This window comes from Danio rerio, chromosome 25 (genome assembly GCF_049306965.1).
Source record: "Danio rerio strain Tuebingen ecotype United States chromosome 25, GRCz12tu, whole genome shotgun sequence".
Classification (NCBI taxonomy): Eukaryota; Metazoa; Chordata; class Actinopteri; order Cypriniformes; family Danionidae; genus Danio; species Danio rerio.
In genome coordinates, this window is record NC_133200.1 from 13,524,174 (window position 1) to 13,552,106 (window position 27,933).

The following is a 27,933-nucleotide window of genomic DNA, read 5'->3' on the forward strand; positions in this document are numbered from 1 at the left end:
ATTAACTCACCTGCAACGGGAAGAGATTTAATGCAATATCTCAAGCCATATCATTAACCGACAAATGCTCTAATTATTCTATGAGGGCAGAGCAATGGAGATTTAGCAGGAGGGTAGGGGGAGGACTAAGCCGGGCAATTAGGAAAAGCAATCTTTGCTCCCTGAGGTGGATGAAGAGAGAGAGAGTGGTAAGTATTACCACAGTGCATGTCTCTTTAAATGAAGGGAGAGCAAGGGAGAGAGAGAGAGCATGTGAAAGGGGGAGGGGGAGTTGGCTGCGTTGGAACAGTCCGCCTCTAATGAGCAGATTTGAGAGACACCAGTGTAAGAGAGAGAGAGAGACGTCTAAGCATATGGGGGAATAAGATGACGACGAAGGAAAAGACAATCAGCGTCACACAAAAATCATCCCAACAACGTGACTGAGTCAAGGAGGAGCAGAAGAAGGTAAATCAGGAACGATGCATCTGGTTTTCCCACCTGCAAGCAAACCGAAGCACAGGATTTTTATACAAACCTGAAAAGAGAGCGGAGGGGGAAATCGGAGACAACGACAAAACAGTGCCCAGATAAGGAATTAATCACATCAGTTTGCTTGCGATCAAGCTGTGCTCTCATCCTGATCTGGTGAAAGCGCGCGTATATATGCATGCGATTGTGTGTGGATAGAGACTGCATTGCTGCTAGCTGACGGAGACTAAAGCTTGCAGAATCCGTCGCTCTCTTCTTTTTTTCTTGTTTCTCTTGCACTCTGTCTCCCTGTATGGCATCAGCATGTCAGGTGGATTTGGTACAACAGTGAGTGAGCTCCTGGCAAAGTGGATGCATTTGTAAATGCTACCTGCCTGCTTCATCTATCGGCCATCACTCTGAGGACTCACAGGTTTCTAGGTGGAGTCTGGAGGTCTCCGCTACTGGGAGGGGAAGTGAAACAGCTCAAAGCCCCAGAGAGGGTGAGCGGGAGCGCGGGTAGGTGTGTGCTGGCACAGGGGCCCTCTGTGGAGCAGGAACGAAGAGGGGGCCAGAGCATCAGAACCGAGAGAATTGTTGCTGCGTTGGTAACAGTAGAACAAGGCGCATGGCTGGCGTGGGCCCACTTTCGTTGAGAAGCAACTGCAGGGAAGCAACTTGTGAATAAAACGCTCCACTCCTAGAAGAGGATGGTCTGAGAGGGCTCAAGCTGCTCCTGCCTTGTTTGACAGGAGGGGACTACTGCCCAAGAGGGCTCGTTCTTTGTTCTTTTAACTTTTTGCATAGTTTTTTAAAATCTTTTTATTTTTTTAAAGACCATCAGAAGAAAGCAGAAGAAAGGGGCGTTTGTATCCCCAGCTTTCTACCACCACCCTGGCTCAATTTCCAAGTATTGTTTTGTTTGGGTATTACTTTTTTTTCTCTTTCTTTTCTTTTTGAGATTTGGGGTATTTGCCAAAACCTATTTCATGCATGTCCACTGGGGGCAGGTTCAACTTTGATGATGGGGGATCATACTGTGGAGGGTGGGAAGAGGGAAAGGCCCATGGCCATGGCATCTGCACAGGACCCAAGGGCCAAGGCGAGTATGCGGGCTCCTGGAGTCACGGTTTTGAGGTGGTCGGTATCTATACCTGGCCCAGTGGGAACACTTTTCAGGGGACATGGGCACAAGGCAAGCGGCATGGCATTGGAATTGAAAACAAGGGCAAGTGGGTTTATAAGGGTGAGTGGACACATGGATTTAAGGGACGCTATGGTGTGCGGGAAAGCACAGGAACCAGCGGCAAGTATGAGGGCACGTGGAACAATGGCCTACAGGATGGATATGGAACAGAGACATACTCTGATGGAGGTAAGAGACTAAAGGACTTTTTTGCTAAAGAGTAAGAGCTATAACCATTTACTCACCCTTTTGTCTTTAGAAACCTCTCTGACTTTTAACTTCAGCACCAAGTATTGTTCTATTTTCCTGTCATACAGGTTTAGAATTTCATAAGGGCAAGTTCTGCTAACTGTACCATCAATGACTAAAACAGATTTCTATAATACCTTATTTTCATTTTTGAACCACTCTTCACTTTTTGATTTCGTCACCTTGGAATTAGGAGGTTTTAGCTGCGTTCTAAATGATTTTGAGATATTGAGCTTTAAAGTTTTTGCATTCCATAGCAAACTGTGTAACATTTGTTTTTGTTTTTTTATAAAAAGTCTTAAAATGTAAACAACTTATAAAAAAAACATCCCATAATTTAAATAAGTTGTCATTTTATAAGAATATGTGAATAAAAAAATTTTGACAAAAATGTCAGATAGAACCTTATAATTCTAAGGTGATGATTTGTAGTCAGATTTTTTGATCCATCATCTAATAATCATTTAAACTCCACTCTCCACTAACTGGTGATAAGATCACTTTAGAACTTAAGAACAATTGGACAACTAACAAACAGGGATAAAATTTGACGAAATACCAGAACCCCTTTATTTGAGTAGTAACAAAGTTTCTGGTGTACAAAACAAAATACAAGAGCTCCTGGCTAACAACTTGATTAGGAAAAATGATAGCTGCGTCCCAAATTGCATACTTATGCACTATTCTACGCCATTTTGTAGTATAAATAGTGTAAGTAGTGTGTTCACACTGAAAACTCTTAAAATAATAAGTGCACTTTAATTACCCGGATGATGCATTCATTCAGCCGCTAAAATGAGGTGTGTAATGATGGACACTTCACGCACTCAACGACCGCAGGTTTGCTTACGTAGTGGAAGGGGCGGAGCTATCGGACGCACATGTTGGATAACTTTATTTATTTTGGATGGAGAAAGCAAAATTCTCCTACGAGAGTGATTATATCGCCTCCCGATGGTGAATGCGGCAATACTCACGATAGGTATTATTTGATAATTCTTTTGTTTATTTCGCTGATTTGGCAACCGTCAAACGTCATCAGGGAAACGGTTTGAATTTCCGTTTAGTAAAAAAACATTAGTGTGCCATTTGGGACAACACTACATACATGTAATATTCTGTTGAGTGTGTAAGTGCATAAGTACATACAGTAGTGCATGAGTGCATAGTGTATAGTGTGCCATTTGGGACGCAGCTGATGTGAAGACAAAATAACATAAACATACAAAAAAAAGTTGGTTTGAAATGACATTAGACTGAGTAAATGATTTAATTTAATATTTCAGGTGAATTACCCTTGTAAATAAGTAGGTAGAGTAGAAGTGCATGTAGAGACTCAGGTGGCAATAATATAACATATATTATTTTCAATCGTAAATCTGAAAAAAAAAAAAAAGCTGAATGTCTGGCTGTTAAGATATATACATATCCTACCCATCCCTGTATCTGTGACTATAAAAAGTAAAATCGGCAACCATTTTACTGTTTTAAGTTGAACAAAGTGTCCATTCTGGTGAATGAGGGATGTACTTATATCAACAGTGTATCTATTTTCAGATCAGCATAACCTCTCTCTCTTTGTTTCATTCTCTCAATCTCCCTGCATTATGGAAGTGCTGCCTGTGTGTCTTTTACAGCAAGTTGCTGTGGAAACCTACGCAGACTCTGGCAGCAGGTCAGCATGTCACTGGAGACTCTGTGCTCGCCAATCTGATTGGCTGGCCGACTCGCTAATGGTGTTTACTTACTTTGGTACTAATCTGGGCCACTTAATCACAACCACAGTAAGCAGTCAGAGAAGACAGAGATTGAGATGAAGGGGGGGAAAAAAGTATATGAAAATGAGCCAGAGAAGAGAGAGACGATACAGGACAAGGTTAATAGGGCCACAAAGAGGTTACAGTAGCATTATCAGCTCACGGTGCTGTCTGAGTACACTACAGCTGCCACACACCAAAGCATCTGTTCACATTATGACCTGAATTCCCCCATCACACTAAAGAGGACAGGTTTGTTTCTCTCGGATTCTACTGGACAAGAAGAGACTAAAAGTTTGGAATATTATAAAACAAATCTTTATTATGAATATAAGCCGGCATTTGTGGGTTTGCAGTGAATCAAATCTGTTAACTTGAAATCACTTGCATTAATCTTTGATTTAATAACATGTCATGTTTACTCCTCTCAGCTTATGTGGGATTACTTGTCTTACGGCATTGTGCCGGATATGTCCGATTTTTGCTATCAAGGTTGCTCTGTTTTCAGTTTCTGATGTAACCTTAATGATTATTTAGTAGTCACAGAGTTAAGTACTTATATACATCAATGTGGATTCTCTGGACATGATGACACTGTTGGCCTCAAGCAACGTTGTGTGCCTTATATACAGCAATTCCCAGCACTCTTGCTTGACTAAAACTCAAATGCTGATCAATCTGGTCTCTGAAAAGTGGCTTTCAGCATCACTCAAAAGCAAATTGAATTACCTAGAATCATACATACCAGTTGTGCATACCAGTTATACGTTTCAAATCAATTCAGGCGGATTACAAATTGTTTACAATCCAAAAATGCGGACTATTACACATAACCTGCATCGCAATGAAATAAGTGGCTCAAAACAACTTAATAGCTGATCAATCTGCCTTCTGAAAAGCATTGCTCAAAAGCTAATTGAAACACTCAAACATATCAGATATGCGGTTCAAATGAATTCAGGCTGATTGTATATTGTTTATAATCCTAGAATGGGGACTACTCCACTTCTCAGACTCATCACCTACATAACACTAGAAAAAAAATAGTCAAGCTGAAATCCCCTTAAACGGATAACAGCCTGCTAGTCTATGTAGGCTTACCGAGAGATTTGGTTTAAAGTATAGCTTTATTTTGTATTGTCAAGTGTTGTCGCAACACCAGTGCCCCATATACATAACACATCGCCTTAATAAACAACTGTCTACATAAGCCTGAACATGCTATAAAAGAGTGCAGTTCGCATCAGAGAAAAGTCACCTCTGGCCTGCCACGTGAGGCTCTTATTGTTTCCCAAGCCTTGGTTTATCTTTCAGTAGGTTATGAATGAGAGATCATATATGATCTAGTCCATCTATTGATGCTAACAAATGTTTTCTACCAAGTCTGTCCTGGATTTGAGGCCACTAGAGAAGAGCATGGCCGACAGATGTGTACTCTGCGAGTCTGGCTTGCAACCACATGCACGCAACAATTACTCTGAGGTGCAATTGCTGACTTTGTGAAAAAGACAGGAGATTAATAATTCATGGAAGAGCCGATCCAAACAGACTTTCTGCCTGCTTTGCGGGAGTCTGCCTTCTCCTGGCAAGAATTCTAATTAGTATTGTATATGAGATATTTAGGCCGTGTGAGCCACAACGAAGTCGTTTCTTTAGACAGATGCTAAAGCAGATCACGACACATGAAAAGGCGAAAAACAAGAAGTATTCAACCTCGAAACAGAACAGCGAGCATTGTTAAAGAAACGATTATAAATTCAACCCGAGGGAAGGCGCGTGATTAAATCTGTCCTGTGATGTTTCCGCGTCTTTGATCTTTCCGCATTAACCGTTTCCGTTCTGTGTGCCCCGCACCATTGCACAATGCATCTCATAGGCCTCCGGCAGAAACGCGAGCGAATTAGTTTTGACATGTGGGTTGCAGGACTCATAGAAAGCCAATACAGGACCACTAATCACATAACCATGTGACCCATCCCATGCTCATGCTGTTTGCATATACAGCCCATACAGCAGGATAGGGTTTTCTCATTGTTGTGTTTTCACATCTGTGCTGTTATTCAATTAGATGTTCCTCTGATTAATACTAACGTTGGCATCCTCAGAGAGTGCCCGCTCTTGTTAGATTCACAAAGCAAATATCTGACATCTACCTCATGGAAAGTAAAGGCATTGTATTGGATATGTAAAGATCATAACCTCCTGAGATCCAGCAAACAAACCAACACAGATTTTTCCATTTAGATTATTTCTTTTAACAAGTGACAGATGAATTTGGGCCAAAAATACCAGAAGTGCAGATTAAATGTAGGCATTAGTATGATTAGGCAAGCAGTCCTTTACATAACACATGATCTGGGAATAACCTGTTTAAAAAAGATTGTTTACTGTGTTCCCATGTTACCTATGCATATATATTATGGTTAACTACATTTCATTCTAGTTCTAGTATTGTCAAAATGTATGTACATTCACATTGTTCCAAAATTTGAACACAAATCAAAATATTTCAAATCATACTGAACGTTTTATTACTTCTATTTAAAGTCTGCTCATTCAAACCTCATAGTGAACATGGTTAAAAAACATTCAAATTAGGTCACAGAAGTTTAAATGACATCCATGTTCACTAATCCACGTTCATTTGTGAACAAACCCCAACTTAAATTTGTTCATCAAATAAACCGATTGTGCCTCTTCTGAAGACTTGGATTATACTTCCTGATTTATGTAGATGAAATTCAAGGGAGGGAGAGAACTCTCAGATTTCATTAAAAACGAGGGATTCACCGGTATGGATTTTAGGGCTGATATCTATAACCAATAACTCTTAATATTTGGAGGCCAATAACCAATATATTTCAAAATGTCATATTTTTATACAGTAAACAACTGATTTTATTTTAAAAGCTTCTCTCAAATTTTTTTTGCTTGTTCAAACTACTTATTTAAAATAAGCTGAGTTAACACAATTCTTGAGATTTCATTGAGACAACTTAATTTTTTATGTTCAATCCACATAAATTTGTTAAAAGTATTAAGTCAGCTTAATCAATTTGTGTTGGGACTACATGAATGAAATGTGTGGAACCCTGCATTTTTCACTGCGCTCAAAGGTTTGATCTGATCTTATGAACTGAATAGCCTGCTCAAAGCAAAAACATGAATTTCAAAATGGCAAGGTTATTATATAAACCTATATTCACGATTTCACCTAAATCAGCATACCAAAAATAAATTATTTATTTTTCTTTGCACAGCAAATTAACATGCAACTTGACTGTTGCATAAAAACAATAGGTTATTAAAGTTCGTCGAGATTGGCTTGAGAAAGCCTGTTGGTAATAGTTTATTTAGTTTGAAACAGTTTTAAAAAGTATGAAAAGATAAATAAATAGATCATTAATGATTGGCTGCTGGCTTGACTGAGTTAAATGAGCTAAACCTTAAGTCTGTATGACAGTCTGTCCAAAAGCTAGGTCCAATTATTAGTCAATGGGATTTTTCCCGACAGTCTCGGGACAGTTTTCGGGAATCCGAAACTTAAACCATCCCAAATATTCTTCAATAAAACGTGTTACAGTAATGTATATATGTACAAATATGTAATGTCTGAAAAAGCATTTTAAGAGGTGTTTTGGCAGTTTAGAGCCACCGTACAAGCAAAAAGCTAAATACAGATAGTATTACTTTAGAAAATGCAGCAAAAATTCATCTGTGATTTTGAAACTTTAACTGCAGGCGCTTTGTGATGCTTGTGCATGTCAGATATGTCCTCGGAGTCAGATTTTGATACAACACCTGAGAATTGAGCACAGATGACTTTATGACAAACACAGTGCATAATAAAAAATAAATAAAAAACGAATGTGGCAGAGTTGAGAACCCCTATGCTGGATTCAGTGACTAACATACGTCTCCCCTGCTGCTTTAAAAACTTTGTCAGATCACGCTGGTTATAACCATTATAAAAATGCAGATCAAACTAAAAACAATATTGCATCAACACATGGCAAACAACGTGTTGATAATAACAAATAATCATATTAGATTACAAACAACCCAACATTTAGCACGTGTGCATCCCTGCTATGTTTTCACATGTAATATTTTTCCTGAGGCGATTTAAACCAAAATACACAATGTCACATTATCAAACATATCTACAATGATAAGGAATATGGTTAGTTACTGAGTTATTAACGCAGAGCATTAATACACAAAGAAAGGACGAACTTTGAAGGAATAAACATAAGAAAGGGTCCGATATAGTGCACTGGACGAGTCTAAACAAAGTTCGACCCACGCATGCGCAAGGCAGGCAGTTCTGTACAATTAAGTAATGTATCAGCTTAAAAATATCGGCCTAGTTTGGAGATCTGACCAATAACAATAACAGTAAAAATACCGATATGGCGCACATATATCGTGCATCCCTATTAAAAACGTTTCCAATTTGAGGCTTTGGAATGACATGCGGGTTAGTAAATGCTATCAAAATTTACATTTTGGAGTGAACTAATCCACGAATTGCATTTAGGATTGTTTTTCTCTTCTATTTGTGATCTTATTTTATATATCCTTACAAAATTATATCAAATTATTATAATACTGGATATCAAAGAAATGTCCTTCAAATCTAAAACACTTTAAACTGTGGTATTGATTATCTCAGAGATATTAACAAACAACTTATGTCCACTACGTGATCAAAAATGAATTGCTGATTCTCAGGAGGATCTAAAACCCAACTGAAACAGGCAGGCTTTACACCCACTCTTATCTTCAGAACCATGGAGAGCGCCAACAGCGCGCCGGTGTCGTGACTGCTCTCCCTCTATCTCCCTCTCCCTGAGAGGAGCTTTCCCACGATATCATAGTAATACAAGAGAAGAGTTTACAACGATTATCTAACAAATTTTCTTCATTAGGCCTGCCCGTCATGTTGTTTACTTACAACACCTCTTTAGTCGCCTCTTTTAATGAGAAGTTCCTATGGCTACATGTGGAATTATCTAAGGACTAGTACATTGCGTGAGTTTGTACCACAAGAGATCCCACTTTCACTCCTCTGCCTGACCTTACTGGGAAAACATACATAAGGGACACTTTAGCAGTTACTTTCAGATGATAATAACCTGTTTTCTTTAAGTCGAGGATGGATGAAATTTGTTTTTAATGGATCAGTTAAAGGAAATGATGCTAGAAAACAATGTTGAGGTTGCTACAAGTTCTGACCAAAAGAAATAATCTACAAGACAACACAACATCTGAATTGACAGAAAACCATATCCAAAAGTTTACAAACTCCAAATTTTGACCAAAAGAAATATTCCACCAGACAACACAACATCTGAATTGACTCAGATAATCATATCTAAAAGTTTACATACCTTTGTGCTGCATCTTGCACTAATGAATAGTAATTTAGTCCACTTTTCTTATCCTTCAAGTACTGTTCCCAGCATGCCCTGCTTGCTAACAGTGACAGTATGATATTGATATCCATGTTTATGATACAACACAATACGATATATAGGCTGCAAAAAAAACAAAAAAAAACTGTTAAAAAAAATAAAATTTACTAAATCATGAAAAAATTTAAGGTCACACATTATTTTGATGGTCCGTTTGTTGAATTTAAGTTACATTGCATCTACATGACAACTAATTCTTATTAGATTATAAGTAGACTTTTAGGTTGGGGTTAGGGTAAGTGTACACTGACATGTACTTGCAAAGTTTCTTATAGTCAGTTAAATGTCTGTTGAAGGAGCAGTATCAACAGATATTAAGCAGACAGTCTACTAATACTGAAATGGACCATCAAAATAAAGTGTCAACCAATTTTAAACATCATATTAAAAGTCAATGACATAAAACTTTGTAGCAGTCGCAGTTGTTTTGCACATTTACACTGGTAAAAATTTATATAAAAAAAAAAAAGAATTCTTTTCCAAGAAAGATTGAAGAATAAGGTTGCGTTCACAACAAATCTAAACAAAACAGGCTGTAGCATATTAAATATACAACACTATAGCACATATTATGGTCTTGACTGTCTGTCGCAAAATAATGTCATATAAACCAGTATTTCCCAACCCTGTTTCTGAAGGCACACCAACAGTACACATTTTCTTTCTTTTTTTATTTATGCTTAGTTTTTATTGATTTTTTGGGAACATATAACCAATAGGAAAAAATAATAATAATATATACATATATACACAAATGTATCCATGCCACACATGTACTGTATATCTACATACACAGTTGAAGTAAGAATTATTAGCCCCACTTTGAATTTTTTTTTTCTCTTTTAATTATTCCCTAAATGTCCCTAAATGTAGTGTAACAGAGCAAGGACATTTTCACATTATTTCTGATACTTTTTTTTTTCTTCTTGACAAAGTCTTATTTGTTTTATTTTTGCTAGAATAAAAGCAGTTTTCAATTTTTTAATGGTTACAATTAGTAGCCCCTTATAGCTATTTTCTTTTTTTTTTTTTTTTGATAGTCTACAGAACAAACCATCATTATACAATAACTTGCCTGATTACCCTAACCTGCCTACTTAACCTAATTAACCTAGTTAAGCTTTTCAATGTCACTAAATACAAAGATGTAGTAAAATAATATTTACTGTTGTCATGGCAAAGATAAAATAAATCAGTTATTAGAAATTAGTTATTAAAACTTTTTATTTTTAGAAATGTGTTGCAAAAAAATCTGCTCTCCGTGGAACAGAAATTGGGGAAAAAAAATAAACAGGGTTAATAATTCAGGAAGGCTAATAATTCTGACTTCAACTGTACATACATAAAAATATTAAATATATAAATATTAATTAAATTAATAATAGATAAAAATAAATAAATAGAATAAGCATAAATTAAAATATAAAATTCCAAACATACTGTACTCTCACAATGATGCATAACCTCTACAATTTCGTAAATGTTAAACTATGGATAATTATATGGAGAAAGTCAGCCATTTACTCCATTTCTTTTCAAAGATTTCTATTTGTAATTGAAGTGCATGTATCATTTTTTCCATTTCCCCAACTTCTGCTATTACTTTGAACCATTCATCTTTATTTGGTGGGTCTTTTTTTTATACAATTTTTACTTGTTGCCAATAATATCTTAAACAGATAATTATCCTTTTTTTAAAAGTTTAATAGGAATTTCTCCTAGAATGATCTAGGAATATAAAAATGTAAAATATCATCGATAGTGTAGTATACGGTTTCCCAAAAACTATGAATTCTTGAGCACTGCCAGAATATATGTGCATGATGTGCCTCTTCTACCACATAGTTCCTCCAACAAGGATGAGAAGTTCTCAATTGTAATGATTTAATTCTTGGTGTAATAAAAAATAGAATGAAACTTTTCCATCAAAACTCACGCCACAATCTTGAGCTTGTTGAGGTATGTGGGGAAAGCACATATTTTAACCAATTTTTCTTGATTCACAATAATGCCTACTTCCTTTTCTCATTTTATTCTTATATAGTCTGCTATTGAGTCCTTATTGAGTACTGAGTCCTTATTGCTCTATATAATTTAGAAATTGTCATACTTTTTTGTATGTCTGAATGAAAATCAGAACCAGCTGATTGTTTCAATCTTAATCCTGTATTTCTAATCCTGCAACTGCTATTATCTAAATAGATCTTGGTTTATAAGACCAAACTTATTTTTTAAAAATTGGAAACATTCAATTTTGCCATCTTTTATAATTGTACAAAATGAAGAGATTCCTAAATATACCCTTTGTTTAAATCTATTATCCATAGGCCCAGGTTTAAATCTAGGTCATGCCCAATTCAGAATTTGAATTTCCAAATGAAGCTCCTTTACCAATGTAAACCTGGTTTTCAGCGTAAACTGTGTTAGTCGGTTAAGATACTGGGTCTTCATCTGGAAATTATTATAATAATTTTTTTACCTATTATTTCTTGGATTTCGCTTTCTATTTCCTTTCCTTCCTGTGGCAACAGTACAGATTTTCAACCTCTTCTTATTCAAACAGAGCTGAATCAACTTATAAGAACATTAGAAGAGACTCCAAAACCTGAAATGAATGGTTCATATAAAAGTGACATCCAAAATATGTACTGCGTTGGTGTGCCTTCAGGCACAGGGTTGAGAAACACTGATATAAGTACACCAATAAAGTTTTGAATTCCCATTTATATTAAGGTTTAGTTATTGAAAATGTCAATGTGCACAAAGCAAATCCAGCAAATGAACCAAGAGAAAACAAAGATATGCTAAAAACATCTTAGTATGCTAATAACAAGCAAGTATTAAATACTAACAAACATACAGCCTATGTTTTATTACTTAGTGGCACTGCTTGTAAACAGTGTAATATGCTCAAGTAATTAATTATATTTATATAATTACAGTGTCTATAAATATAATGCAAAGCTAAACTTCCAACAATCTTTGGTTCTTCCTGTATATCTTAAACAACAATGACAATCACATTGTAATTCCAGTCGCTGTGACTTGGGATTTTGCCCGAGGCCGTCAAAGAAAACAAACCAGTTCAAAGGCTAATCAAGGACAAAGTCTCACCCCCCTCCCCCTCCACATACCTCAAACGGGAAGACGTAATGTACAAAACCATTTCAGCCAGTGGGCGGATCTAGTCCTCAGACCGCCAGACTCCGAGTCGGATACTTAGTTTTGTGTCTGTGCAAACGCTGTGCCCATCAATCAGAGCACTACAGACGTCAGCAGTTTTACATCACTGTCAGGCAGTCTTTATTCTGGAAGGCCTGCCGATGCATCATAATCAAAAATTCTTCCTCATCTATAATCCATTAAACTATCTACTTGATTTGCTTTTGTTTTAAGGATGTTACTGATTATCCCCAAAATCATTTGCTATACAAGACATCTGAAGAGAATTATAATTGGGGAAAAATGAGAACAGGAAACTGTTTTTGTTTCATTCGGTGCCTGTAGGAAATCCAATAATGTTGGTATGAAGAAGATATAGCTATTGTTATCTTAAAATCTCATTTTTGTTATGGTTCACTCTAAAACAAGCACAAGTGTGTGGTAGATAATGAACTAAAGACTGTGTGCTTGTGCGAAAGAACTAGACTGCAAAAGTTTGGGAGGTGCGAACTGATGCCTCCACTTTTTCTATGTGTCATTGTGTGGGAATTTTCTTCGTTAATCCCATCAGTTTAGGACTATGTTTGATCTACATATCACACATTACGCAGCTGCCGCCCGACAATATGAAGAAAGCGTCAACCAGATGTTGGCCAACTGTCCCGCCACATGGTGGAACACTGAATGTACAGTTACAGCATGGGCCTGTGACAGTGTGTCAGTTTCCTGTTCTCACTTCAACTGCAATATTTGGTTTCTCACTTTCATACAAACTCTCTGTCTGCAAGTAACTTTCTTCTGATAAAAGCGATCAATATAAAAAGTTAATAGATGTTAAATAGTGGGTTATCTGATGAATTGTGAGAGAGATGACAGAAGCGAACAGATATGCAGTTATAGTTCAATTACAAAAAGACGGAGGGAGAGAAAGATTGACTTAAGTAGATAAAGGCACAGACAGATATTTTTTTTTAAACGAATGGATGGATGGATGGTTCGATGGATCGATAGATAGATGAACTACACAGAGAGATAGATAGAAAGACAGATGGACACACGGATAGATAGATAGGCAGACAGATAGATAGATAGATAGATAGATAGATAGATAGATAGATAGATAGATAGATAGATAGATAGATAGATAGATAGATAGATAGATAGATAGATAGATAGATAGATAGATAGACATACAGACGGAAAGATAGACAGACAGACAGATATACGGACAGACGGACAGACAGATAGATAGATTGATAGATAGATAGATAGATAGATAGATAGATAGATAGATAGATAGATAGATAGATAGATAGATAGATAGATAGATAGATAGATAGATAGATAAACCAGATAGATAGACAGACATACATCTAGATAGATGATACAACAGGCAGACAGACAGACAGACAGACAGACAGACAGACAGACAGACAGACAGACAGACAGACAGACAGACAGACAGATAGATAGATAGATAGATAGATAGATAGATAGATAGATAGATAGATAGATAGACAGATAGATATACAGACAGACAGACATCTAGATAGATGATACGACAGATAGATAGATAGATAGATAGATAGATAGATAGATAGATAGATAGATAGATAGATAGATAGATAGATAGATAGATAGATAAACCAGATAGATACAGACAGACATCTAGATAGATGATACGACAGACAGATAGATAGATAGATAGATAGATAGATAGATAGACAGACAGACAGACAGACAGACAGACAGATAGGCAGGCAGACAGACAGACAGAAAGACAGACAGACAGACAGACATATAGATAGATAGATAGATAGATAGATAGATAGATAGATAGATAGATAGATAGATAGATAGATAGATAGATAGATAGAGAGACAGATAGACAGACAGATAGATAGATAAACCAGATAGATAGATAGATAGATAGATAGATAGATAGATAGATAGATAGATAGATAGATAGATAGATAGATAGATAGATAGATAGATAGATAGATAGACAAACATATAGATAGATAGATAGATAGATAGAGAGAGAGAGAGAGAGAGAGACAGACAGACAGATAGATAGATAAACAGATAGATGATACGACAGACAGATAGATAGACAGACAGACAGGCAGACAGACAGACAGATAGATAGATAGATAGATAGATAGATAGATAGATAGATAGATAGATAGATAGATAGATAGATAGATAGATAGATAGACAGACAGATGGATAGATAGATAGTGAGACACATAAATAGTCAAGTAGACAGACAGATGGATAAACGTGTAGTTCTAAAAAAGACAGACAGTGGTAGAGAGGAAGCTCTGTTGCATGGGCTGTTTGTGAGCCAGGAAAGTATGTATATTGAAGTGGGGGGCTGGGAAAATCCCAAGCTCCAGCCCCATCGAGCCATCCAGCAGCCCTCACTGACATGCCAACCCACAGAGATCAATACAGGCAGAGGGAATGGGGGCGTACATATGGCTGAATGTGTATGCATGTAACTAACAGGATGAGAAATCTGATAATTTAAAGACAAAGAGAATGGGGGAGAAGAAGAGAGGGTGAGAACGAATAAGAGGTGGGAGAGATGGTGAGATAACGGAAGTAGCACAGTGTGCTCTGTGTGTGTGTGGCTGCCACAGTAATAGTGCCAGCATGTTCTAGAATGTTGGCCAGGATGAATCATCAGCATGTAGGGATAGTGGTTACATCAGAGGTGATCTCACAGAGCGTGAAAAGTACAGGACAGATCAGGTGGATCGTGAATATATATACCTTCCGGTATAAAAGACCCATGCTAGGTGAGCACATAGTATTAAAGGGAAAGTTTTATTAGTTTTATTAGGAAAGTGTATTAGTCTTTAGAGGAAAACAGTAGCTTATTCTGTAAAATACAAACTGCCATTGTACAGACATTTGGAGATGTATTCTAAATTTTGGAGCTTGACACTTCTAGTTCTCATTCTTTTCAATGCATTTGCCAAGAAAATGAATGAGAATGATCTTCACAGAAGTTTCATTTTTGTTTGAAAGAGTGCTGTTCCTGATTTCAGCACCATGGAGAGAGACACTTTGTTACTTTTGTGACGTGAACAGCAGAGCTCCTCTGAATTCATTCTTAAGCAGTATCTTACCATATTTTCCAGAATATAACTTGAGGTATTTAGCCCTATATGCGGAGCACTTGACAAAGTTACTCTACCTGACAAGTCTTGTTGTTGATGCCGGGTGTAACAACAAATAATAACTTGTCATCTAGTTGATCATTTGGACAAGTGGCAGATGGTAGATTTTCCCAAAAATCACCTGTTGAACTGCATCCTGATCATCACAAATACTGCAAAAGACCTATTGTCACCAGTCACCAGACATGAACATTAATACGCATGTCTGGAGTAAGATGAAGGAGGCATTGAAGATGAATCCATAGAATCTTGATAAACTCTGGGAGTCCTGCAAGAACGCTTTCTTTGCCATTCTAGATGACTTTATCAGTAAGTTATTTGAGTCATTGCAGAGATGTATGGAATTAATAAATAAACAAGGCATGATTATACTTTATTTAGGTAAAATAAGTCTATTCTAAAGTCCTTTGTCTTTCATATGAGCCACTTCTGATTCCAAATGATCATCTAGAAGTCAAATTATTATTTGTTGTTCTTGAAATTTTACAGGCGACAAGACTTGTGTCAGGTACTGTATATGTAAAGCGTACTTCCTACATGCTAGTAATTTTAAACAACAGCTTTCTGACTACTCTGAATACATTTGTTGAAGCTATAGCCATTTTTAAGTGGAACAAGACCTTCGAAAAGGTGGGTTTCAATCCTCTTCTATACAAAATTTTATGCAGTTTTTTTAAGTAAACCAAAGACTTATAAATGAACCGAAATCTGGACAAAATGTTCAAGCTGACCTGTTGTTTTCTCATCAATCATCACTTAATCCAATTGGCCAATATGATTTAGGTTGAGGCCATTTCATAGCAGATACTGATATATGCCATTAGTTTTGATTTACAGTAGCACTATCTCTAGTAATAAAATAACAACTGTAGGGACAAAACTCGTAGTTTTTAACATCCTGTGACAATATTTTCCGATTAAGACCCATCAGTGCTGTTCACACCACCTGTGAGAATGTTAGCGTTCTTGGTTACTCATGTCACTTAATGAAAGTTTCAAGATGGTGATCCGTCAAGACTCCAGACAGAAAGATCAGGCTGCCAACATCATAAAGGAAATTTTACAGAATGCAACATTCCATTATTTAGTTGGCACACTCAACAATAAATAACGCAGCTGGCGGCTAAATTGACGGACATTGTGATACCTCATGGACATTAAGATCGATGAGATGAACACTTAATCCCCCGGGGCTCCATCACAATAAGCAGAGTAAGGGAGCTAGGTCTGGAGATCGTGGCTGCCAAAAACACTTTTCCACTGTTGCCATAATGGTTGTGCTGATGCTGCTACATGTGATAATGATGATCATCTTGTACATATTTTGATAGTTCATGTTTTGATAGGCATTTCTGGTCCACATGAAATGAGACGACAACAAAAAAAAACGTCTGTTTATGTTACAGAAAGCCTCATTAGATGATATATAGTTCCAGGAGTCTCATGTTTAAAAAAAGTAGGCTGTGTATTGAAGTATGAGGCATCTGTTACACATTATTTTTTACACAATACCCGACTACATTTCATTCCCTTTTTTATTAAGCTGTTACTTGCCCTCATTGCATGGTACAACAGCAATGAGAAAAGCACTTGACTGAGCTCACTAGGATTATTGCTGTTTGTGCCTGGAGTAACACATGGTACAAACCCCTCCCAACTGTACCCAGTTACTAAAAAGACACAAACATATTATAGAGATGTGAATTGCAGTACGATCTCCCCGATGGTTATGTTTGTTGTTTTAAAGCCAGGTAAAGTTGCAAATAAGATTTCGAAATTCTCAGCATTGCTAAATTGTTGTCTTCAAGGTCCTTTGGCTCATCACTCACATGGCTTAAAGTCAAAGCACCAGTTTGGCATTTGCAAAAACTGGTTTCATTAAAGGTCATTGAGAGGTTTAGCAAATATTTTCAGCTTAATTTGAAAAGGTTAAATAGAGTTTGATGAAAATGTGACACTACAGTGGCAACAGTGGTTCTTTAGGAGACAAAATTCATACCTTGCTACTAAAAGACAGCCTTTTCAGATTGTTTTCTTTAAACATTGCTTTTCCTATCACAGTCACGGTGAAAATTGTGAAGCTGAAAACATGAGGCAACTCTCCAAACTGCTGAAACCTAAGGGCAGCAGACTCAGCAGGGGAAGACAGGGCTTCACATCTGCTGCAGCTCTCAAAATCCAGCAACAGACAGCTGAATTGTTGATTTGTAGTGTACACATCCAAAGTTGTCTCTAATGTCCTGTCTTTTGTGCAGGTACATACCAGGGCCAATGGGTGGGCGGCATGCGGCATGGATACGGTGTGCGGCAAAGCGTTCCGTACGGCATGGCGGCCGTCATCCGTTCACCTTTGCGTACCTCCATAAACTCTCTACGCTCCGAGCACAGCAATGGCACAGCTCTGCTGAGCGGCGATCGGGCGCCTGTGGCTGGTGTAGGAGGCAGCGGTGTCCTAGTAGTGGGCAGTCCAGCAGTGTCCCGCGGAGGCTTCGTTTTGACAGCCCACAGCGAGGCAGAGCTGTTGAAGAACAAAAAGAAGGGCCTGTTCCGTCGCTCACTCCTAAGTGGTCTCAAGCTGCGAAAATCAGAGTCCAAGAGCTCGTTAGCCAGCCAGAGGAGCAAGCAGAGTTCCTTCCGCAGCGAGGCCGGAATGAGTACGGTGAGCTCTGCAGCATCCGATATCAACTCAACCATCAGCCTAGGTGAAGGAGAAGGTGAGCTGCCGGTGGGCGACGATGACGTAGATGCCACTACCACTGAAAGTTATGCTGGCGAATGGAAGAACGACAAGAGGACAGGCTGCGGGGTGAGCCGGCGTTCTGACGGACTGCAGTACCAGGGCGAGTGGTTGGGCAACAAGAGGCATGGCTATGGATGCACAACCTTTCCTGATGGTACCAAAGAGGAGGGCAAATACAAACAGAACATACTTGTCAGCGGAAAACGGAAGAACCTTATCCCGCTACGTGCAAGCAAGATCCGCGAGAAAGTGGACAGGGCGGTCGAATCGGCAGACAAAGCTGCCGACATCGCAAAGCAGAAGGCAGAGATTGCACTCTCAAGGTAAGAAACAGGGTCTTACTTTGAAAACTTTGCTGCCTGTTGACCTCACATGGCTCTTTACTTCGATCCTAACAAGTTAGGGCCAAAGTACTACTTCTGTCATAAGAGACTGGCTCCTAAATGGAGCAAAGACCTACTTGACCAGCAGGGTTGTGCAATCAAACATGAAAAAACTAAACTGAAATATGCATGCTTTAAATGTACCCTCATTATGCACTATACAAATTATGTCCAGTCAAAAGCTCTAGAGCAATGTTGTCTAATTTCGGCACTGGAGAACTACTGTGTTGTAGAGTTTAGTTCCAACTTACCTTAACACACTTGTCCTGAAATGTCTACTAAGCCTAGTACAGTGGTGGGCCGTTTGGTCCTGGAAAGCCACAGACTTGCAAAGTTTAAGCCCTCGAGCAGGATGGACACCCGTGATCTAGAATAGGTTGGGACTTCTCCTGAATACCACTCACAACCAAGTAGCAAGTATTTGGGTTCATGGTAATAACGTTAGCAAATCATTTACATGAATATTTTTTGTGTGAACTAGTGATCTTGTGGACTGTCTAGCAGCTGTCCACAAGAACATCTCGGATATCTCCTAGAGGAAGACCTTGAAGTCTTGTGGTGCTTTTACATTACATGGCACTACTATTTTCTTTTCCACATCCTGCTTACGGTCATCTGCCACTCATTTATGAAGATATTACTACATTATTACTTAATGATTTTTAAGTTGTATGTCATTATTACACATTAGCTATGTTTCCATCCAAAGATGTGAGTTAGACTAATGTCCCAAACTGGAATATCCGGTAAAACATTTGCAAGTAAAGCACCATTTCCATCCAACGAGTCAAGAGAACTAAATCGTATCTTCCTTATAAATTGGTGCCAAATGTCTGCTGGTTTGTCCATCAATGCTATCCCATCACACATTTATCACATGATCTGTTAAACAAATCAGATTATCTTTTTAAAGCACATACTAGAATTAAATCGGTAAACGCGTTTCCATCATAGTTTATGCACATTCTTTCGTTTTGGATAAATTTTTATCACACTCAGATTTGAGCATACTATTTTATGAGCGTTTTCAAAATCTATATACATCTTGGCATTTCCATTTAGAAATTTCTCATGGGATATTTTAAAATGCATATAAAAATAGATGAATGGTATAGCATATATTAAGGCTGATTTATACTTCTGCCTCAAGTGAACACGTATGGTCCGGTGCAGCCTACATGTGGTCGCATAGCCTTACTGTGGCTAATGCAGACCCTGACGCCTACCTCTCAAAAAATTTAACTACACATCGCAATGACGCATAGCACAGGCTCTTTGATTGGTCAGCTTGGTAGCTGTGCCGAGTGTGGGCGGTGCTGTTTACAAGTGTCAAGTCCCATGAAGGAGCTCCAGATGTTTTGTATTTACCTTATGATTAAAGTTGATGCACGTCCGCCGGTTCCCACCTCTGAATGTGCAAGTTTGAGCTACTTCTACATAAAGGTAGCGTTCGGAAAACACAAAACACTCGCAAAGAATCTTGAAAAAGAGTAACATAAAAATATGCTGCCAGCTAGAGTTTCAGAAGTGTATTGCAGCGCAACACAGACAGCACGAGTCGTGGGTAATGGAGATCGCTTGACGCAGAAGTATAAACCAACCTTTATACATTATTATTGTATTAAATATTTTACTGGTGACAAGACAGCCAGTACAAAACAATAGCTGCTTCGTAGGCATTGTTTATTTACACCAGGGCTATTCAATTAGTTTGTCATGGGGGCCAGTTCATAAAAACCATCCCAAATGAGGGGCAGTATAAGTGATGACACAACAGCAATATAAGAGCCCATATGCTGTGTTTTTGCTCCTTAAGACACCCACGTTGGCCTTTTCTGCGTTAAAGCGTTAATATGTTGTATTTTGAAACATAATATCAGTACATTGTACAATGTGGCATTTTTACAAACATATTCAAATGTTGTATTTTGTAGAACAACAAAAGCAGTGCAACGCTCGAGTAGACTTTTTCTACATTCAAACATTCTTATGTTATGTTTTAAACTGCATAACAATTAGGGATGCATTAATTACCGATTTTGGTTGTTCGATTGTTGTTTGAAGAATAATCATCGTTCGACGGTTATCACCATTACTATGCATATTTTAAAGTGTAGTTTATTGCTGCTCTGTAACCAAATACAGCACAAAATATTATTAAATACAAACAATAGTCCATTTCACTCTTTGGAGTTAAAAATAAATAAAAACGTTTTTTGATTTAAACATGAGTGATAATTTTACAATGAAAATAAATGACAGAACAATAAATAAATACATAAATAAAAGAATAAATCAAAATGGTTTTAATCTAATGTAAATTAAAGCTAAATATTAGCTAAGAATTTAAAGGAACTGTTGTTATTATCTGCATTCATACATGCATAATAATTTTAATAATATCGTCTAATGTATCTTTTGTTTACATTGCACTGAAAGCCACGCACAACTCTAACCGCTACAGTGTGAGATAATTTCAACTCTCTGCGCCTGGAGGTTTACTTGCGAGTCGTGCACGCACCGCTCCCAATATGCGCACGTCTCCGTAGGAAATAACGAACTTGCGTGCGGAAAAGACGCATCATGTGAATGGCTTGCTGCTATAATTAATCTAATGTGCGTGCGTATTAGCATGACTTTGTTTAGTTGCAGCAGTTTTGTTCCATGCAACAGAGATGCAGTGCTGATTCATTTTCTGTATGATTAATTAACCGTAATGAATTAAATCGTGGTTAATAGTGCAATCCGCTAATCATTGCATACCTATTAACGATATCAGTGCATTGTACAAAAGGCCTTTTCTACGAACATATCCAAATGTTTTGGCTGCCAGCGCCACTCGCTTAATGTCAGGTGACTCACGCTCTGCGCAGCCTTCAACTGCAGCTCATACTATATTGAACAGACGCACGTCACTTCATAACAATAGCGTCAGTTTTTACGACTGAGCTAAATTTATTTTTGATGTGTTGATCACACTATTTAGAGGGCCAGAACAAATTGCCTCGGGGGCTGGATTCGGGCCCGCGGGCCCCCAATTGAATAGCCCTGATTTAAACTCGTTTCAGGAGTTACGAATTTTCTATAACATTACACAATACTAAAAGTGGCAAACAATTGTTGGCTATTAAGCAACATGCATTCTAGCATTTTTCTTGTCCTCAACACAAGAATTTAGGAGTCAAAATTGTATCATTTGACAGAGTAACTTTCACATACACAACCTTTTAGGCACCTCATAGGAACTGTGCATAATGGGCATTGATAGGTGGCGTATTCTTATCCTAGAAAGCATTTGATTGGACTAAATCTGTGTAGTCTGTTTTTCTGGACAAGAAAAAATTAAAAATGTTAATTGCGGACTTTACCTGAGCGCTAAAAGCAAGAAGATCTTTAGCATGGCTTCAGAGCAGACAGACGTGGATTAAAACTCCTCTTGAATTAAGAGAATCTTCAAAAGCAAAGTGCGCCCCTTAGCATTAGTATGCAAACTCAGCAACGCCACGGCCCATTGACAATAGTGTATCGTCCTACAACATGTTACCTCTCGCTTTCTTCGCACAGCATCCAAACACAAGGCCATAATTCTAGTGGCTGCTTGGGACCTGTTAAATAGGCCTCGCCGGTGCCAATATGTGGTGTGGTTGCTAAGGAAACGTGAATGATTTGTGTCGATGTCAGCGTGAAGAGAGAATACATAAGTCCGGATTCACTTAATGAGAGTCATGTAGATTCTGGGTGTATCAGCAAGCTGACTGATGTCTGTATTGATGCAGAGCAACAGTGGTACAATCAATAACATGGACATGTGGAATGCCATGGTCATAAATTGTCCGATGCTGTTAGTACATGTCCGTGTTTGTGTGTGTGTGTGTGAACAGAATACAGTTTGGTTAAACAGCGATTGTTAATTTAAATATGCAAGCAATTTTTTTTACCTTTTGGTCTAGTTTGGTTGAAGTTGTTTAGTTTCACAGTCTTTGTTGTCTTAGCACAGCACTCACATCAATGCTTCTTTATAGTCCCAGAGATGGAACAGTATTGCAGTGAACTGACACAATGCTGAATTTCTCTTTAAAGAGGAAGGGAAAATTATTAACACACACAAAAAAAAAAACATTAATTGCAATAAATCATACTGATTGTTTTAAAAAACAATTTTGTTAACACATTATTTTGATGGTCCATTTAAGTATTAGTAGACGGTCTGCTTAATATCTGTTGATACTGCTGCTAAACAGACTTTCAACTGACTATAAGAAACTTTGCTAGTACATGTCAACTTACACTAACCCTATCCCCAACCCTAACCCCAACCTAACAGTCTACTTATAATCTAATGAGAATTAGTCACCATATAACATAACAAACAGATTCTCAAAATAAAGTGTGACCAAAACATTATGTTATCGTTTTCTAAAACAAAAATATGGATATTTAAATTGGTAAATAAAATATAATGAAGTTAACGTGTGTTCACTACCATTACATAGAAACAGCAAGTAGCAAATTTCAAAGTCCAATTTGCCAGAAGCAAAATGTAGGAATTTTTCAGTATTGTCTTGTAAAACATATACGATAATCATTATGGCCAATAGTTTTTTCAGCTTCTAACTGTGTGCATTATGACCACATTTGTAAACTCTAAGGTCCCTATCATACACGCAATAATAAGTATGTCGCAGTTTGTTGCTATTTTCAGACCAGCGCAATTGTAATTTTCATGTTTTGCGAAATGTTGTTTTTATAGCAAATTCATTTGCGCCACTTTGTGAACTCATGAGTGTCCTGGTCTAGAAAGGAAGTATGCTAAGGCACATTGTTGGTGCGTTGCTATTTTTAGGAACTGAAACCGCTGGGGGTGGGGGTGTTATTAGCAGTAGTATTTATAATATGCATATTTATATTTGTTTTAATAAAAACAATTTTAGATTTGTCCAACTGTTGGGTTTTGGAGACGTATGCCTCATATACAGTACGCCCCGTAAGAATAGGACGTGTGTTTGAACTTCTTGACCACACTTCAGTGTAATTGTTAATTTATTCGTTTGCTGAAAATTAGAACTGAATTTAGAAATAGTTTTCAAACAAATCTTTGCACTTAACAAACAAAATTAAATATGTAGGCTAATGGATTTCTTCAGTGGAGTGTGCACAACACCGTTTCCTCACCAAAAGTAAAGGAGTAAAAACTAAAAGTAAAGTAAAGAGAAAGTAAAGAGGCTGAATGGAGGAGGCTCGCTCTTTATCCTCGTGCTGCAGTTGGTCTTTTTAACTGTGTTCTCGCTAGCGAATCATTCAGTTTTTCCACATACAAGGTCTGCCTTGTAAATAGCGAATGCACCATGGCGCAACACAACTGACTCTTTAATGAAATGGAAGATGAGACTCTGATTGATTTAATACATGTTATGCTCAAAACACAGCCATAACTCATTAAAAGAATAAGCACAACCCGGTTAGACCATGCGCCGTGCCGCAAATCATATTTTTTCTGTCCATAAAATAGCAAAAGTGGATTCAGACATGCCCTTAATAGGTTTGCGCCATGCGCTTTAGGATTTGCACCTAGATCATTAAAATAGAGTTCTTAAAAACAAAATGTCAAAACTTTAACATATTAAATCCGAAACAAACCAAAAATGTGAATATTTTTAGAGTATTTTAGTTACATTTTTCATTTTAATTCAATAGAAATTTTGCTATGTGCTTTCCTTAGTTGATTTTTATATTTAGTTAAATATATTTAGATTTTTAGTCAAATTTACTTGTGCCTAGCTGATTTCTAATTATTTATAATAATAAAGGTGAATGTTAAAATTAGAAGCTACTTTTATTGACATTTTATTGTAGTTTGAAACAATATATTGTAAAATAATTACAAAAATAAATATGTAAAACAACTGAAAAAGTAATGTGAACATTTGTACCACAATTAACTTGACCAACAAGACAAAATAGTACTTCAACCAAAAATAAATAAATAAATAAAAAAGTCACAAGTCAAGCTTTCAGCATCAAAAGTTGTCAGCTCGATAATCAACATTCCTATAGTGTAAATAGTATGCATAAATAAACAATTACTACCCATGAATCAAAGCTACTATTAATTACAAAACCTATTTCGACAGCATAAAGCAAAATCAAAACCTTTCCAAGCATCCCGTTGAGTACATTCACACCCCGGGACGGGAATCACTGGTCGAGTTCAGGTTGTTTGAGTGACTCATAGGTCAGCAGAAGAAAACGGAGATCGAGATTTAGGTTCAGCAGAAAAACCGGAGAGACGCAGAGAATCAGAGATTTCCGCATTATGCCAAGTGTGCTGGAGACTTGCCGGAGATACCAGGCAAGCTGTATTGGATTTAAGCCAGTTTGCCTATTTTTTATTATTCTTCTGCATTTTAAGCACACTCTCAAATTCACAGTATCTTATTGCTGGATGCATTTATATAACATGTACATGAATGAGTGTGTGTGTTATATGCGTGTCTGCTTGATGGCGGGAGCATATGTTTACGTGCATACAAACGCGCAAAGGTATGCATGTGCTATATTAAGAGCGTCACTCACCCCACAAATCCCACTGACCTCATTATATTCTCAGCAATGCTATCACTACAGCTTAGCGCTGGCCCTGCCAATACACGTAGACACAGACACGCAGCACACCAGCAGCAGCCAATGAGATCAAGCTGAAGCAGAAATCTAAATTAAACCTTTAACACAGAGTAAAGACAAATCATTTTCACTTAGAAACTGATGGTAAATTTTACAAACATAAACATGTTCAAAAACAGTAAGAGTATTTTCTTGGGGGAAAAAATCCTGGTTTCAGGTTATAAAGGCATATAAACTTAAACATATGAACCTAAAGATGAAAATTATCCTATTAATCACTCACTTTAATGTCATTCTAAACCCCTCAGACCTTCATTCGTCTTCGGAAAACATTTTAAGATGTTTTAGATGAAATCTGAGAGCTCTCTTATCCTACACAGACAGCAATGGTCCATTGCAACACATCAAAATAAAGCTGGGAAAATAAGTATTGAACATGTCACTATTTTTATCAGAAAACATATTTCTAAAGGTGGCGTTGACTTAACCAAAAATCCATATATGCAAAGAAAACAAATCTAATTGGTTTACAAATTAAGTTGTGCGTAATAAAATGAAATGATGGAGGGGAAAAGTACATGAAGAAAGGGAGGTGTAGAAAGGCAGGGAAAGCCCAGTCAGCAGCTGAAATCTCTCAGTAATTTTTTAGCAACCCTCTGCCCTTCGTCATTGTGAGATTAATATTAGCTGTGGTTCAAGCTTCTTTAAGCTGCTATCACCAAAAGGCCTTTTATATAAAGTATTAAATATGTTTATTAAGTAGTTCAGTACTTTCTCCTCGTGTAATTCCATTATTATTAAACATTGATTTTTAAAATCTGAGTTTTTTTTTAAATGTTTGTATTGTTTGAGTTTTACCAAAATCTGATTCAATTCCATACCAACAGCTCCTTTAGAAATATTATTCTCAGGAAAAAAATATGTCATGGTCTATAACTATTTCGCCCACTGTATGTTCAATATTGAACAGAAAAAAAAAAATTGGTTAAGAACCACTTGAGGATAGTTGCTACTATGCCTTTAATTACTAACTGGTGTATTTGGTTCAGTTGGTTCTCTTTAGTTCAGTTTTAATAAGTAAAGTTTGTCAATGATTTTTCCATCACATACATGTCTATTTAAAGCTTTAATTTTTACATGTTTCTATTCATTCATTCATTCATTCATTTTCCTTTGGCTCCTTGGGGTTGCCACCAACTTATCCAGCATATGTTTTACACAGTGGATGTCCTTCCAGCTGCATCCCAGTACTGGGAAACATCCATTAACGCTCATTTCCACACATACAGTACACTACGTCCAATTTAGTAATTAAAAAAAAGGGTGACCTAAGAGCAAGACAACAAGAAAGGATCATTTCAAATAAAGCCTAATTGCTCCAAAGAGAGTTAGTTTGAAAAGAAGGGGTTGCTAATGGATTCTCCACTATTTCAGGCTTATTCTAATGCATTTCGTTTGTTTCAAAATCTTTCTCAAACCATAGTTTGCGAGTCATATCTACATTTACACCATCAGGTCAATCTGTAATGCTAAATCAAGGTATAATTTGGCTTTTTGTGCCAATTTTTCACCTTAAAATAGGTGTTTTTTTCCTTGCTGTGCCTTTTAGACTTATGAGCAAATTCCTTTTTGCATGTCAAATAAAAGAGAATGCTTTGGTAAGCTTTTTTTAAAAAATACATTGAATTGGAATAAAGCTCCTTTAGTCTAAAAGTTCAAAGAAAACTTGCTTTCCAATTATATGGCCCTTTTTAATAACACTTTACGAAAGAAACACATTTTTACAAAGTTGCTATTAATTATTTCCCAGTCATGTCTATACTTAAACCATCAGGTCAATCTGTAATGCTAAATCAAGGTAAAATTTGGCCTTTTGTGCCAATTTTCACCCTTTAAAATAGGTGTTTTTCCCTGCTGTGTCTTCTAGACATGACAAATAAAAAAAGAATGCTTTGGTAAGCTTACTGCAGGTTTGCATTCAATTGGAATAGAGCTTCTTTAGTCCAAAAGTTCAAGGAAAACTTATTTTACAATTATATGGCCCTTTCAAACAACACTTTACAAAGAAATGCATTTTTATTATTATTATTTTTTTTTTTAACAAAGTTTCTTTATAAACCATATATATTCTGAGGTAAAAAAAAAAAAAAAATCCATATTTCTTCTTCAGACTGTTACTTTTATTTATTTATTTTTACTTTTATTTATTCCTTTGTAATTAATAAAGAAAATTCAAGCAAACAGTCTCCCTACATTACTTTTCTCAGTATACTAAACCTCATTTGCCTTTTAATTCCACAAAACACAAAGGCAAAAGTCAAACACTTCCGGCATTAAGCAAACATGCGCACATGCAACAACCAAACAGGATGCAGAACAGACTTGTGGAGATCTAAACGCCTGAGAATATCACATAACAGTTAATCTTATTAGCTCGCTAGGGTCAACGTGGTCAAAGCAGCTACTACGGTAAACTGAAGCAGTAACACCGGAAGCAAGCATTAGTCATCTGACACTCAGAGCTTTGTTCTGGTGGGCACGGGGCGGATTATTTGGGCCAGCCGTTAATGCTTTGTTGTCACTGACGTCAATCTCTGTACTCCGTCATGAATTTAGCATTACATTGCATTATTTTGTCATTATGCTGTTTAGCACAATGGCGATCGCCTACTTTGAGGCTCTGGATATGTTATTTGAAAGAAATTTAAATAAAATAATAT

The 27,933-nt window shown here is 37.1% G+C and overlaps 1 protein-coding gene across 1 annotated transcript in view; it reads left to right on the top strand.

Moving 5' to 3' along the window:
- Positions 1-1,443: 1,443 nt before the first annotated feature.
- Positions 1,444-27,933, top strand: part of jph3b (junctophilin 3b) — a 52,683-nt gene continuing 26,193 nt past the window's right edge. The window contains 2 exon segments of the mRNA NM_001122702.1: positions 1,444-1,825; positions 17,725-18,532. Of these exon segments, the coding sequence (NP_001116174.1) occupies positions 1,444-1,825; positions 17,725-18,532 (1,190 nt within the window).